At 39.8% G+C, this 15,188-nt stretch overlaps 2 protein-coding genes across 3 annotated transcripts in view; one reads left to right on the top strand and one right to left on the bottom strand.

Annotated features, from left to right (window-relative positions):
• Positions 1-9,471, top strand: part of pygl (phosphorylase, glycogen, liver) — a 9,980-nt gene extending 509 nt beyond the window's left edge. The window contains exons 2-20 of the mRNA XM_031847347.1: positions 483-584; positions 737-815; positions 1,217-1,320; positions 2,106-2,237; positions 2,608-2,719; positions 2,981-3,063; positions 3,237-3,374; positions 3,840-3,932; positions 4,298-4,444; positions 4,542-4,705; positions 5,622-5,736; positions 5,852-5,953; positions 6,445-6,592; positions 7,692-7,750; positions 7,852-7,993; positions 8,110-8,317; positions 8,399-8,533; positions 8,761-8,827; positions 9,237-9,471. Of these exons, the coding sequence (XP_031703207.1) occupies positions 483-584; positions 737-815; positions 1,217-1,320; positions 2,106-2,237; positions 2,608-2,719; positions 2,981-3,063; positions 3,237-3,374; positions 3,840-3,932; positions 4,298-4,444; positions 4,542-4,705; positions 5,622-5,736; positions 5,852-5,953; positions 6,445-6,592; positions 7,692-7,750; positions 7,852-7,993; positions 8,110-8,317; positions 8,399-8,533; positions 8,761-8,827; positions 9,237-9,425 (2,319 nt within the window). The 3' untranslated portion in view covers positions 9,426-9,471. The remainder of the gene's footprint in view (positions 1-482; positions 585-736; positions 816-1,216; positions 1,321-2,105; positions 2,238-2,607; positions 2,720-2,980; positions 3,064-3,236; positions 3,375-3,839; positions 3,933-4,297; positions 4,445-4,541; positions 4,706-5,621; positions 5,737-5,851; positions 5,954-6,444; positions 6,593-7,691; positions 7,751-7,851; positions 7,994-8,109; positions 8,318-8,398; positions 8,534-8,760; positions 8,828-9,236) is intronic.
• A 113-nt stretch (positions 9,472-9,584) lies between these two features.
• Positions 9,585-14,115, bottom strand: LOC116383500 (lysophosphatidylserine lipase ABHD12). 2 transcript variants are annotated; one of them, XM_031847407.1, is made up of 12 exons: positions 13,768-14,115; positions 12,680-12,782; positions 12,340-12,459; positions 12,122-12,152; positions 11,988-12,033; positions 11,579-11,708; positions 11,439-11,476; positions 11,252-11,331; positions 10,706-10,788; positions 10,444-10,522; positions 10,213-10,346; positions 9,585-10,105 (listed from the first exon to the last, which is right to left on the bottom strand). In XM_031847407.1, exons 1-12 carry the CDS (start codon positions 13,868-13,870, stop codon positions 10,078-10,080), a joined length of 975 nt encoding a protein of 324 aa, XP_031703267.1. In that variant the 5' UTR covers positions 13,871-14,115; the 3' UTR covers positions 9,585-10,077. The 2 variants fall into 2 exon arrangements, with proteins under 2 accessions (XP_031703267.1, XP_031703268.1); XM_031847408.1 differs by having other exon boundaries at positions 11,252-11,301.
• Between the last annotated feature and the right edge of the window lie 1,073 nt (positions 14,116-15,188).

Genomic DNA, 15,188 nt, shown 5'->3' with positions numbered 1-15,188 from the left:
AAAGAAACATAGAAAGTACGTTTGAAAGAGTTTGAGGAATCCTGAAACCTTCTTAAAGTACAAATATAATCTATTCTGCTCACTTGCACTGCATTTTGTCTTGGAAGAAAACCATGTAATATTTCTTAAGAGCATATTTTTAAGGGTGTGTATTTTATTTATTTATGGGAAGTAGTCTTGTGCAATGGTTTTTTTTTTTTTTGTTTTTTTTTTCTATAAAAAAAACTTTCCAGAATTACAAGAGGTTCAGTGTTTTTAAGTCATTGCATCATGTTTACGCCGCTAGGAAAATGTTTGCTTGTTCCAGTTTAATTGAGTTACTGCTCGGCTCTAAACTGCATTTTCTGCCCCTTCAAGTCACAACCAAAGAAAGTATATCACAAATATTCATTTGTAGTTTCATTTTTGATCTGTACAATCTCTAAAAAGATTGAGCCTGTGCTGAGAAACATGTATTTTTCTTCTTTTCTCCACATGTCCAGAGGGTGTATTATCTGTCTCTGGAGTTCTACATGGGCAGGACGCTCCAAAACACGATGATCAACCTGGGGCTGCAGAACGCCTGCGACGAAGCCATCTATCAGGTCAGACTCAAGTTAACAGGAAATAGAGGCCATCGGCAACCACAAACGCACATATTCAACACTCCTAATGACTTTGCTAGTCTTGATAACCTTTTGCTTTTTCATAAAAAAAAAAAAAAGTCAACAGTAGGCTTGTGTTCCCTCTGCTCTAGCTCGGCCTGGACATGGAGGAGCTGGAGGAGATGGAGGAGGATGCCGGTCTGGGGAACGGAGGCCTGGGCAGACTGGCAGGTAAAACAAGACTGCAGATGTTTGAGGGAGAGAGATTGTGTTTTATTTTAAATCACTCCTCTAAAACAATTCATCGTGCAGAGGGAAAGAAACAGAACAGGAGGCTTTTTAATATAGCTTTTAAACTGACAGTAAATGAGTCAAAAACAAAAAGGCAAACACGTTATCAATACTCATCATTTTCAGGCTATTTTGGTAGTTGGCCATCAAATACCTCTGTGTGCCTGTTGAATGTTTGAAGCAACTTGCAGCCACAGAAATGTTGCAACAAAGTGAGCATTACGCCACAAACTGTCATTCTGTGTCTCAATTCAGCCCTGTAGAGTTAGTATTTTTGTGTTTTATTTTATGTTTAATTGTGAAGTGTTTTTTTTGTTTTTTGTTTTTTTTTATGCACACAGCTTGTTTCTTGGATTCGATGGCCACCTTGGGTCTTGCAGCGTACGGTTATGGCATTCGATATGAATATGGAATCTTTAACCAGAAGATAAGAGACGGCTGTCAGGTAACTGCAGCTGAATAATGCACAAATTTATTCTACAAATGTCAGCTCATCAAAACGCTATCAGCTATTGATCAACTCTTTAACCTTCAAAATACAGTCTTGTAAGCTTTGTTTTGAACTAAAATGACTAGTTATCTCCCTAGTCCATAGATCCTTTCTTATCTTTAAAATTCAGGATTATGTTGTTGACCCATGTTCATGCTGTTTGTTGTCCGAGTGGAGCGGGGCCAAAGTAGACATCAATTAGGTCAGAATACATCACAAGCTAATCATTAACAGTAACTTACACACACTACAGTGGTGCAAGAGCTGGTGCTGGTTGGTTTCATATGAAAATACATATTCCTATCCATATCCTCTGACAAGAGATCCCCCAAAGTAAAGAATTTTGCCCTTTTGAATTCTCCTGTTTATTTGCTGTTCAAGACCTTCAGTGTAAGCATGCACTTCTGAACACTGACCTGGATTTAAACTCACTGGGGTGGATGAACCTGTTTAATCCCTGCTGCTAGTGGACAGTAACTGTATCGAAAGCTGGTGCTTTTTACTGTAATGTAATGGTGATCCTGACTGGCCTTGATATAACTTTGTAACTTGATTAAATCACAAAAGGGAAGTTTTTCTTACCTCAATCTGCTGCATACAGAGGTCAGAGGTCAGATAAGGTAGACATCACTACATTATTGTTTTGCTCAATGCCTCTTCTTTCTATCTGGACACCTGCTACTCCATCATGTAATATCGTATAAAATATTTGTATCTTCATTCTGTCTGACATATTGTAGGTGGAGGAGGCAGATGATTGGCTGAGGCATGGAAACCCGTGGGAGAAAGCCCGTCCGGAGTACATGTTGCCAGTTCACTACTATGGACGGGTAGAGGAGACAAAAGATGGCTCCAAATGGGTCGACACTCAGGTACTGAAGATGAGTTTAGATGACTACAAAAATGAGCAAAAAGAGACACAAATATCGACACAGAGATGCAAAACAACCACAAAAAGCAGCAAAGCATCTACAAAGAGGCTCAAAACGACTACAAAGAGGCTTTAGTTTACTTGGAGTTACAAATGGCAGCTATTCATTGATATTATTTAATGTCAGACATTTTTTTAAAGCTTTTTTTTCTTTTTTTATTAATGCAGGATTTACATGCGAGTCTTAACATTTACTGTCATTTCTTTTATTCCGTTCAAAAGACTCTAAAGCTGCCTCTGGGTGAGATAACAGGCTTTTATTCTGCTGTGTGTTCCTGCTGACTCACTGTTTTCCCTTTTCATTCATGCAGGTAGTTTTGGCGATGCCCTACGACACGCCCATCCCCGGCTACATGAACAACACTGTAAACACCATGAGGCTGTGGTCCGCCCGTGCCCCCAACGATTTTAACTTGAGAGACTGTGAGTGCTGATTTCTGATGTAAACTCCACTTTTGCAGAACGGTTTGTGTGTTTCCTTTTTAGTTTTCAACAGACGCACTTTAGAAGAAGACGGAAACTGCTGCAACACTGGCGCCTTGCATAAAGATGTCTGTGTTGCCAAATATCTCAAATGTTGTAGTTTCTTTGCTTTTGGTGTTTCAATTTGACTTTAGATAATCCTATAATTTATATAAATATTATAGCATCAGTGTAACTAAAAAGCACTTCATCTGTCTGTAGTCAATGTTGGAGATTATATCCAGGCTGTTCTGGACAGAAATCTGGCGGAGAACATCTCCCGTGTTCTTTATCCCAATGACAATGTAAGTTGAATATTTTGTCGTGTGTGTGTAATACATTTTAGGTTTATACTGATTGATGCCTGAATATTTTGCATCACAAGATCATCTTCTCTAGTGTTTGACACACTGAAAATCAGTCCAAACAGTCTGCTGTGCTAAAGGCGTGGTCTCTCTGTGGTCTTTACGTGTTGTAGTTCTTTGAAGGAAAAGAACTTCGTCTGAAGCAGGAGTACTTTGTTGTGGCGGCCACACTCCAAGACATCATCCGCCGCTTCAAAACCACCAAGAAGGGCAGTCCTGTCCGAACCTCCTTCGAGAGCTTCCCAGAAAAAGTAAGCTTCAAAAGACAAAAGAGCGGAGAGGGCCAAGTATTTGGAAACAGGTTATTTCACTTCTTCTCTATTGGCCAGAGGCAATCGGGTGGCAATTGCGGCAAGATCTTGTACAAATTTGTGGCGCAAGCTCATCTTCCTGACTTAAGGCCTGTAACTTACTCAAACAAGGAAATTGCGTTTTCAAAATAGACTCAAAAGAAACAAAAAGATAATGCATTACCATGAAAAGTAGCGTGTCATTTGCACAGCTTTGTCAACTGAAAACAGAATGCATTACAATAACAGCAGACATGATGTTTTGTAGCGCCAAGTGAGAAACCCTGCAGATATAATTTTGTGTCTTCAATTCAAAGGTATTTCAGATATTAAACACCTGCTTTTCCCTTCAGTGTTTTACGTCATTCAGCTACAGTTGTACCAGGTCAATAAGATGCTGACTGTACAGAATGTTGTGTTTTCCAGGTCGCCATCCAGTTGAATGACACTCATCCTGCCATGGCCATCCCCGAGCTGATGAGGATCTTTATTGACATTGAGAAACTCGACTGGGACAAGGTGGGTGACAGTCAGATTTGGTAGATTTGAAGCCAACTATTTTGCTCACTGAGAGTCAGTCAAGTGCAGGAATAAATAAGGAAGTCCTAGCAAGTAACACAGAGGAGGTTAAAGAACTGAGCATGACAAGTGAAACGGATATTCCTGTGTTGCGTAATGGTCATGCACAATGGAGAAAGTCAGGTAGGTTAAGAAATAAAACCCAGGTAGTTTGTTAATGCAACATTTGTGCTGTAAAGTAGCTCAGACATGGAGGAAAGGGACCATATCGGGAAACCGGTAGACTTAGATTAGGATGCGAGTAGTTCCAAAGCTCAAGTGTGATGTGTAATCAGAGAAAATAAACTCCCCCTCCTCCTCTGCAGGCCTGGGACCTCACTGTACGCACCTTCGCCTACACCAACCACACAGTCCTCCCCGAGGCTCTGGAGCGCTGGCCTGTGGAGCTGCTGGAGAAGCTGCTGCCCAGACACCTGCAGATCATCTACCGCATCAACCAGGTCCACCTCGATGTACGTGCAGCGGCTCAGACACGGCAGAAAGACAAAGATTGTGTTTTATTCACTGAACACGCCTGTGACACATCATGTGAATCTGATCTCTCTGCAGAGGATTGCGGCTCTCTATCCAGAAGACGTGGAGAAGCTGAGGAAAATGTCTCTGATTGAAGAAGATGGATGCAAGAGGGTGAACATGGCGCACCTGTGCATCGTGGGATCTCACGCTGTCAACGGAGTCGCTCAGATACACTCCAACATCATCAAGACTGACGTGTAAGCCTCTTTTCACACACACACCGCTTCAAAACATAAATCTATGTACAAAATAATGGACTGCATTGACTTAAGGAAGCAGAGGTAGCACATAGGCAGACCACTAAAACAATTGCTAAACACCACATGAGTGTGACCTCATAGATAACCACAGGATTGAGTCATCTCCTCTGTTACACACTCTGAACAATAACTGTATGATGGGAGCTTGAAAGGTAGGACTGCTGTTAGGAAACCAAGATGCAAAGACACAGAACAACAACAAACAAACAGCTGAAGACTTCCCAGAGCTGTGAAAAATGCATATTACCTGATGAGTCGGCCATCTTTGTTATTATGGTAAAGCCCCACCAGTGTTTTTGCATGTTTTAGTGTATTTACTGCAAATCACATTTACATCACAGTTGTCTATTTTTAAAAACAATTCCAATGTGTGTTACAAAGGTCAGTAAATTTGATGGATAAGGAGGTAAAACAAACATGGTGGTATGCCTCTTTAACTATCTGAAACGCATATATCCACTATTTAGATCTTTCCATTATTTTGTCCATGATAGACCAGATTATAGTCCTATAGTGTATTTTTTTAAATTATAAAGCAGGTCTATGTGCTATATAAATACTATAAAAGTATCAAAACGCTCAATCCATGGAGAAATACACCCTTATTCAGAAACTGCTTTTAAACGAGTCGTCAGGATTTCTGTATGGTTGTGATGTTGCAGCGTTTCAGACTGAGGGTGAATTCAGGGATATCCAGACAGGCAGTGTGAGGAAAATAAAGAGTTTTTGGAGCATTACAGCACGTAAACATGTTCCAGTAGAAACTCAAAATACAAGTATGAACCTGGAAATTAGCATAACATGTCTCCTTTTAGGTTCTTCCTCAAGAACATTTCACTTTCTTCTTCTACAGATTTCGCCATTTCAGTGAACTCGAACCGGAGAAGTTTCAGAACAAAACCAACGGCATCACTCCCAGACGCTGGCTGCTGCTCTGCAACCCCGGACTGGCTGAGCTCATAGCTGAGGTCTGTTTGAGCTGCCTGAGCAGTAAATAAATGATCGAGTGCCAGGAGATGCTGTAGCGAATCCTCAATAATATACTCCCCAGCTGTCGTGTTTACAGTCAACTTTCTCTCTCAGGTCATTGGGGAGGATTATGTGAAGGACCTCAGCCAGCTACAGAAGCTGAATGACTTTGTTGACGATGTTGCCCTCATCCGAGATATCTCTAGAGTGAAACAGGTAACGAAGTACAATTTTTAAGTACTTTGCTTTTTCTATTTTCAGTTATTGTATACCTCTATTCCACTGTGTATCAATAGATTTGGAAGCTTTGTCTGGTATGAAAGTAGTTTAACTGTATTGAGTCTTTCATAGCATAGGAGTTCCTGTTTTTTATGTATCTGATTGCATTATGTTGCCATACATGCATAGTGGAGGCTTTGTCCTAAATGTCCTGTCACACCGTGAATCGAAACAATTCAACATGCATAACGAGGGGCCATTTCCGTGTGCGGCACAAACCATGGGTATAGTTTATCATTCCTGCAAGTCATTGCATGCAAAGTGATTACGATCTGATGTGTTTTTTCAGAGCAGCGTTGTGTTTCGCAGCTTTAGAGTCAGTACGTGTCGGTACAGGCCAGACCTGTGATTCAGCAGCTCCGCCTCGATGAATAAACCCCCCTTTTTTTTTTTTGTTGTCAAGTCACGTAGTTCTGATTTTCTCACAGGACAACAAGGTGAAATTCTCCCAGTACCTGGAGAAAGAGTACAGGGTGAAGATAAACCCGTCGTCCATGTTCGACGTCCACGTGAAGAGAATCCACGAGTACAAGCGGCAGGTCCTCAACTGCCTGCACATCATCACCATGTACAACCGTATGTGAATGACTCTTTACCAAGTGCCAGAAGCAATACCAGTTTCACGAGCAACAACTGTGAGCGCTAAATTACATGACACAATCTGACATGCCCTGACGTGGAGGACACCCCCCCCCCCCACACACACACACACATACCCCACCTCCCAGGGGTGCACCAAGCAAGTTAAAACTAACACTAAGAATGAGATGCATCTGCCTTTTTTAAATCCAGTGTGGGAATTTTCCCTTGCAATCATCAGACTGTGATGAACACAAAATCACTTTCATCAGCAGTCCTATTCAGTGCAACGTGCAATTTACAATTAGCGGACTTTGCCTGCGTCTGAAACCATGTCCTTACTTTTGAATATTCCCAGCAAATGTTTTGAAGTACATTTCATAGAAATGGCAATTCGGTGTCCTTAAATTGCGTAAAAGAACAGAATAAGAATTAATGCAACAATTGATAGTAATTGAAGTAAGGACTGATCATCACAAAACAAGAATCTGCAGCCATGCTAGCAGCTCTGTGCGGCTGTATTTCCTAACATTAGCATGCTAACATGCTCACAATGACAACGCTTGTATGCCGACGTAAAGCAGGAATCCTTAGATACATTTACCATCTAAGTTTAGCATGTTAACGTGCTAACATTTGCTAACAGGAATAAATACAAAGTACAGATAAGGCTGATGGGAATGTCATTCGTTTATTTGGTCATTAAAAAAAAAAAAGTTTAAGCTGACGTAGCTAAATCAAATCTTAAGCCTCCCTCAAAGCCGTTTTTGCTATTCATGGGGACATAAATTTATCATACTACATTTCGTGGCTATCCTTCTGATATTTATTGAGACATTTTACTCCAAAAAACACAAATGTCAAACTGGTGATAATTGAAAAGTCAGCAGATCCCCAAAGTCAGTAGGATTCATCCTCTGTAGACCATCAACGCCTGTACAAAATACCACTTCCTGGTGTTTTGTAACCCACATAGTGATTTGAGAAGTAATAGTATGTTAAAATCAATCCCCTGACTTATTTGTAGAGACGTGAGAAATGGTAATGTGTGGATTTGTCACTTTGAATAAGTTTGTCATTTTCTTTGTTTCCAAAGGCATCAGAATGAACCCCACTGCACCCTTTGTCCCACGAACAGTGATCATCGGGGGAAAGGTACCCGCTCAGTCACAGCACAGATGAAGTCCAGTAAACAGGACAAGAGTGGCGTGATGTTTTAGTTTTACAGTAAGTCTGTCTCCTGTCGCCCTCTGCAGGCTGCTCCTGGGTATCACATGGCGAAGATGATCATCAGGCTCATCACCTCAGTGGGTGATGTGGTGAATAATGACCCTGTGGTGGGAAACAAGCTGAAGGTCATCTTCCTGGAGAACTACAGGGTCTCTCTAGCAGAGAAAGGTTCTGCCGCCTTTTATTTTACACCTGCAACAAGCGCAAAATTTGAAGGGATACGTTTCAAAAACCCTAAAAGAGGACAATTCACCAAATAACTTAAATGATCTGCTCTCCCTCAGTGATACCTGCCACAGATCTGTCGGAGCAGATCTCCACTGCCGGCACTGAAGCTTCAGGAACAGGAAACATGAAGTTCATGCTGAACGGCGCTCTGACCATCGGCACCATGGACGGAGCCAACGTGGAGATGGCCGAGGAGGCTGGAGAGGAGAACCTGTTCATCTTCGGCATGAGGGTGGAGGACGTGGCTGAAATGGACAAAAGGGGGTAACGGAGTCTGTTTTTTACATTTTATGGCTCTTTTTATGTTGTCAAAACAATATTAACTTGAGTTTTTTTTTTTAATAGATATGATGCCATGGTGTACTACAAGAGGATCCCAGAGCTGAAACATGTGATGGATCAGATCACGAGTGGATATTTCAGCCCCAAAAATCCAGATCTTTTCAAAGACCTCACTGACATGCTCTTCAAATTTGACCGGTAAGCCACACGCTGATATATTCTTCACTTTCCACTCCAGTTTCAGTCACTTTAAGTTGATTAATTCCACTTTTTTTTATGTTTTTATATGAGAAGCAAAGGTCACAGAACTGCTGATTATTTTTTCTTCTAATGATGGATGTCAAACCTCTGTAGACTTGTTAAGCTTTTTTGTTGAGTTCAAGTTGTCAGACTTGATGTATTTATTCTCCCTTGTCTCTCTTCAGTTTCAAAGTGTTTGCAGACTTTGAGGACTACATTAAATGCCAGGAGAAAGTCAGCAAGCTCTATCAGGTAACAAGTCCGACCAGAGACGGACTAAATCGAACTTGTCAGGAGGAATATTTATTATATTTTACCTTTTTTATTTAACACCTTTTTATTGTTTTCTTTGACTTTGTTGATTTATTTCCTTTCCTGGGTTACTTACTTTTTTCTATTAATTTTTCGTTTTGTTTTTCCTTGCCTTTTTTTTTTTTTTTTTTTTGTGTAGCATTTAAATAAAAATAAAAGTTATTACAAAGAACTTTGTAAAAGGCAACAAAACTGTCAAAATGAACTAGAAACACAAAATGGTCAAGCAGGAAGAAAAAAACGATTACGTGAAGAATTATCACAAAGACTACAAACCTACAGAAGAAGAGATGCAACAGAAGATATAAAACCTATAATATATATATATTTTTTTGTTCTTCTCTAAAAGAATCCAAAGGAGTGGACGAAGATGGTGATCAGGAACATCGCTGCCACAGGGAAGTTCTCCAGCGACAGAACCATCACAGATTACGCCACCGAGGTGTGGGGCGTCGAGCCGACTGACCTGAAGATCCCACCTCCGAATGAGCCGAGAGAGGCCATCGAAGAAACGGCCAGAGCTCTGAAGAAAATGTGAGGCTGTCTCTCAACCAAGAGCTGCCTTCAAGTTTACAAATCATGGACTGTTCCTTTCCCCTTCTGGCTTTTTACCTACAAGTCAATGAACCTTTTTTTTTTTTTTTTTTTTCTTTTTCTCCAAGAAATGTGGGTGTTTCAGAAATCACATCTGCACTGGTTTAAATTTTCTGATCACTTTTTTTTTTTTTTTTATTGTCAAAGTACTTGCACAAAATGTCTGTTACAGTCCTTCAGCACCAACACATACAGAAAATCCAGAGTCGGTGTGGCGTGCGAGGTCAAATCATTCCTTCATATGTGACATCTCAGGAATTCAGTAGGATGTCGGTAACAGAGCAGCTGACTAAACACTTTTTTTTTAATTTTTTTTTTATTACATTCCTGCCACTTCATGCTGAAAGTTCTGAGAGACAAAGCAGGCAGATTGACACAAAAATACATACGAGTCCATATCAGTACAACTTGGCTAATGAAAGCTACAAACCTACTTAATTTGTGATCTGCAGTATTTTTGTTCCAGTGTTTTAATTAAAGCGTAATGTCAAATGTAAAACAGTGCTTTTTGTTTTAGAGCAGACGCATGCATTTTGTGACAAAAATAAATAAAGTTGGAATCTATTAATTACTTCTCTGGAGGAGGAAAAGACGATCTATTGACTCAGGTTTTGTAGAAATTTCCTGCAACAAAAACAGAATATTACATTTATTTCCTGTTGATGCCTAAAGGAATTTTGGTTAATGGACAAGGTTTACAAGAAGGAAAAAAAAAAAAGTCAACAACCTACCTGACAACATTTGACAGATTGGGATCTAAGTAGATCTTATTGTGGGAGAATCCAAGATTTTCACTGTAGGAAATCATTTCAACCTGAACATCTGTGTTGTATTCTTTCTGAGCCTGGAGGGATATCTCGTACAGCTGGGGACAAAAAAACAAAGTAATTCAAGGAAGCAGCAACACCCACTAGGAAATGAAGTAAACAGTCAAAGGACGCGTTCATAACGGCCTACTTTACCTTCAGACCCATGTGATGAGGTACAATATCGTCATCCTCTGAATGCAGGATAAGTAGAGGGCTGGTCAGGGTCTTCACACTGGAGATGTTGGGGTCAAATATATATTAAGTCAGATGGATTTGATTATCTGAATAAAATATATAATGCACCATTTTATCATGTTCTATTGCAGGTATCTCTGTATTTATTTAAAGGTGGCGAAGGTTGGAAACCCTACAAAATGAATAAAACAAGTTTAGGCTTTTATTTAAGTGTACTTACTTTTTATCGCTAGCAAACACAATGTTGTTCATTGCCACAATGTTCCTAAGCAAGCTCTCAAATCCTGGAAGGAACATGTATACCTGGAGGAACACGGGGTACAAAGTGTTGAAATATTTAGCAATTTCCTGTGTACTGTAATAACATACAAATACTTGCGTAACAGAAATAGTTGTGTGGTTTAACATCAGTCAACTTTGTCTATGTATCTCCGTATGGATGTAGATAAACGGAAAACCTTTAATTGCAAATCAGTGATGAGAAGTGTTAAATGAGCTGCGTCAAGTGATTTCAACATGGTAAACATGTAAATATTGGTATCTAAATAGATTTTTTATTTGAGGCCTTATTACTTATAGATTAAGCCCTCTGACTTTTATTGCACGTCATCCCGCTTCTCTATCCCCAGTGTTACTTATCACTCAGCCTCTGAACAATCTCAACTGTCTAATTAAAAATCTCATTCTTCTGAAACTAGAGAGTGTGTTTTCATGGAGTGGTAAACGCCCTGAGCGGCTGCAGACAGACAAAAATGTAACAACTCACCTTAGTGAGCGGATAGTTGACGACAACTTCTCCCATAGTTGTGAACGGAGCTTGAAGGATTAAAGCATCAAGAACAGACCCTGATGTGTTTAAGAAAGTAACAAAAATGATAAAATAAACCAAAAATATGGATGGATAAGGTATTAAATGATTCAAATCACTGTGACCGTTAAAGTCTTTAGCCCACCTTGTTCTTGGACTTTCACTGCAGTATTGGTTGCCACCCTACAAGAAAAAAAAAAAAAAAGAGTGTCTTTCACATTTCACATCTTTCCAGAAGTCTCTGTTGGCGTCATGGACAGTGGACGTTACTCAAGGGCTACTGACCCAGTGCCGAGTGAGTGTCCCCACAGACAGACAGGACCTCCTCTGCTGTGTTTCTTTACCCAGTGGAAGAGGAAGAGAGCGTCACTGGTCAACCCAGCTTCACTTGGCTCCCCGGTGGAGTCTCCAAAACCTTTATTAGGAGACATACAAACCTTAAAATGTTTTGACTGACAGGACAATACACCAATAACATGATACGTACTCTATTTTAGACCTAAATAAACAATCTACTACCAGTGTGTGTAATAATAATAGTAAAGATTGCATTTTTCTCTTCTTATGACAAAAGTAATGTGTCAATAATGTTTTCGAGTAATCCTCATAAAACTAGGACAAATCCAGGACCCTAAAAGAACACATGTGGTTTTATTTAGCAGAAACACGATCACATGAAGCATCAGCATCTTACCTCTGTAGTCTAAAGATAAGACATGATACCCTGCAGCACTTAAAATCTGCAACACACAAAAATACTGAATTTGATCCAAAGCTGAAAGTCAAAACTGATCAAAACTGAAAAAAGCTTTGAAAGAGAAACTGTACCTTCACCAGTTCCACTCTGTGATGTATGGCCCTGCACAAATGACATGAGAGCAATGAATACAAACAAACAAGTGGCTTTCAGACTCATTTACTTTGACCCACTCTGCATTGTGTTCATTGTGCCTGTGGATAAACCCAGGGGCCTGAGCAGTCACGTGTCACCCACTAAACCCATTAGGATCAATTCAAGGGTCCCTATCCTGCCGCTCTCATCCCACCTGGTCCCTAAGTTGCCATGGAGATAGATAATAACAGGGCGGCCGTCTCCCAGAGTTTCCCGGTACCACTCAGGGCTTCTCCCCATGGCCTCGTCCCATTGGCTGGCGGGGAGTGTATGCCTATGAGACAACAAAGACAGAGAGCGAGGGAGGAGAAAGTAAAAACAAAAAACGCTTGTGTTTTCAAGCATACAGTCGTTTTGTGATCTTGTGCAGATTAATGAGCAGATTGCGGTTCTATTCACTCAGGAGCCACTTGTACCGAATATGCACGCGCTCGTGGTATTTTCAAGCACTGATGCAATTCAAAGGACAAAACAGAAAGCAGCAAATGACCTACCAGACACCCACTGAGACGCCCTCCTCTGTGTCCAGGTAGAAGTTGCATGTGTGGTTCAGCACGGCTTCAGGTTTGCCAAGGTCCACAAACAATGGAAACCTCACTGCAGCAGGCAAGAGCACACAAGGTCAGTAGGATTTTTGGGATTTAGGTAGTATTTTATCATATCCCAGCAAAGTGTATCACATAATATTTCATTGTATTATCATTTAATGATTCATTACATATTGTATTGCATTGTATCACATTAAATCGTATCACATTGCATCGTATTGAATCATATCGTATGGCATTGTATCGTAAAGAATAATGTATTGTATTGTATCCAATCATTTCATGTTGCATTGTATCACATTGTATTGTATCAGATTGCATCATATCCAATCATCTCGTCTTGCTTTGTATCAAATGTAATCGTATTGAATCATATATTATTGCACTGTATCATAATATATTTTTTATCAGATAGTTTCGCAAAGAATCATATCGTTTTGCATTGTATTTATACTGTATCGTGTTAACTATCGTAAATAAATATTTTCAGAAATTTAATGTTTTGGAAAAGTAAGGACCAATCTCTGGTCACCACTTGTTTAGCTATATTTAAAATATTAATATATTTGTGACTTCATATCAAATCAAACTGAATATTTGTAGGTTTATGGGTCTTGTCTATTTATTGAACCTTTACACATGTGAATTAGTACAATTTTCACAATGAGAATAGTAAACAGTAAATGGACTTTGTGTTGTGCCTTTGTAGTCCAACCACTCAAAGCGCTTTACACTACATGTCATCATGCACGCTTTCACACACACACACACACACACACACACACACACACACACACACACACTCATTCATACACTGCGGGCAGATGCTACCATGCACGGTGCCACCTGCTGTACAGTGTGCAATAGTGTGTGATAACATACAGTGACATCATTTTCCCTGCAACTAAAACACATAACTTTAACAATGTAACCGCAACACTGCGTATGACCCCTTTGGTTACCTTATTAGCATTATGTTGCTCTAGCTTTTTGTTCTATTGATCATGTGGGGACTGGAAACACGCATTACTTACACAGGTGAGAGAAGATGATATGGCCCAGGATCCAGGGGAATAGGTAGAGGATGACAGGCGCTGATGCGTAGACAGCGATCAGAAACAGCGCAGCTCTCTTCATTCCTGCGTCAGGAGAAAGTGATTCCTATCTGTAGCAACAAATTTCAGTGTGCTCCCTTTTCCTTGTTTCAATGGTGGACCGAGAGAGAATGCAGCAGAGCTTTCGTCCTGACAGCATGAATGTTGGGAAATACAGAAGAAAACAGGTCAATGCTCAATTGAAACTAACAATTCCCTCTGCTGCTAGTGCTTCACATTTGATACAGTGGGTCAAACACGTCAAGCTAAAGAACACACCCAGCTGACAGGTCACCGCTGCACTGCAAGGCATTCTGGGTATTGGAGTTCTTTGAACAGTGGCACTTGTGATATCACATGTAAAAATGGCAAAAATGAAAGTACTCATAATCAAGACTGGCCCTTGATTGTGTTATATTATTATATTTTTGGATTATATATTATTGGTGCGTTGCTATGCAGCTAAGCAAGATTTTAATGTCCTTTATTTATATTTCCTCATATATTTCTTTATAAGAGCAGCTGCAAGGGAGAAACTCCCCCCAGGATCAAACGAGTATTCTGATTGCGATTATAGTGGGGTTCATTTGAAGTACTCTATATACTTCTGGGTAATCTGATGCATACATTTGTTGATCAGATGCCTTGTGTGTTAAATCTTTTTTTTCAAATTATCTGCAGCCGTCAATCGAATGAAGTGGAGTATAAAGTAATCATTTTCTTTCTGAAATGTACAGTCGTGGAGTAGATAATGGAAATATTTAAAATGCCATTACATCACTGGGTTTAGAGTTTTATTGTAGCCTCACAGACCAACCAGCACATGTCCAGGGACATGAAATGGCTCTAAAGAGGGAAATTCAAAAAAAACTTTCTGTTGTCTGTATGTTGGTTGTCCTATCCCAAAAGATGCAACTCTGTGCATTGTGTAATGTTTTGAGTAAACAGCCTTCAGTTTTTTTGGGCAGAATTGTTTAGAGTGTAAACAGTGCTCTGTCATGGGACCACATCATTATTTCCTTTAATTGTTGAGGATTTAGCAAAACATAGGGCCAGCTATCAGTGGTGGAATTCATACATTTACTCAAGTACTGTAATAAAGTACAAATTCTAGGTACTTTTAATAATTTATGTGATCGTTAGTCATTTTTCATGTAAAAAACATGTATTAATTCCAGTTTCGTGTGAAGATGTGCTGCTTTAACTTTAGATTATCTTTAATTTAGTTTTTAACAAAATATTGAGGTTTGGACTGCTGGTTAGACAAAACAATAGGTCTCACTTTGGACTTGCTTATTAGCCTTTCTCACTATTTTGAGAATTTTTGCAAACCAATCAATCAATCAAATCAAAAATCAATC

This window comes from Anarrhichthys ocellatus, unplaced genomic scaffold, assembly GCF_004355925.1.
Source record: "Anarrhichthys ocellatus isolate YVR2014 unplaced genomic scaffold, GSC_Weel_1.0 scaffold7, whole genome shotgun sequence".
Classification (NCBI taxonomy): Eukaryota; Metazoa; Chordata; class Actinopteri; order Perciformes; family Anarhichadidae; genus Anarrhichthys; species Anarrhichthys ocellatus.
This window is presented reverse-complemented; position numbering and strand designations above follow the sequence as displayed.

What these genes read in the sequence shown, in the direction of transcription:
- LOC116383500 (XM_031847407.1), bottom strand. Translation starts at nt 13,870, where the DNA reads ATGAAGAGAGCTGCGCTGTTTCTGATCGCTGTCTACGCATCAGCGCCT. An exon ending in ACAGAGTGGAACTGGTGAAG is followed by an intron (nt 12,034 to 12,121) that starts GTACAGTTTCTC and finishes TGTGTGTTGCAG; the next exon opens with ATTTTAAGTGCTGCAGGGTA. An exon ending in CTTATCTTTAGACTACAGAG is followed by an intron (nt 11,709 to 11,987) that starts GTAAGATGCTGA and finishes CTCCTAATAAAG; the next exon opens with GTTTTGGAGACTCCACCGGG.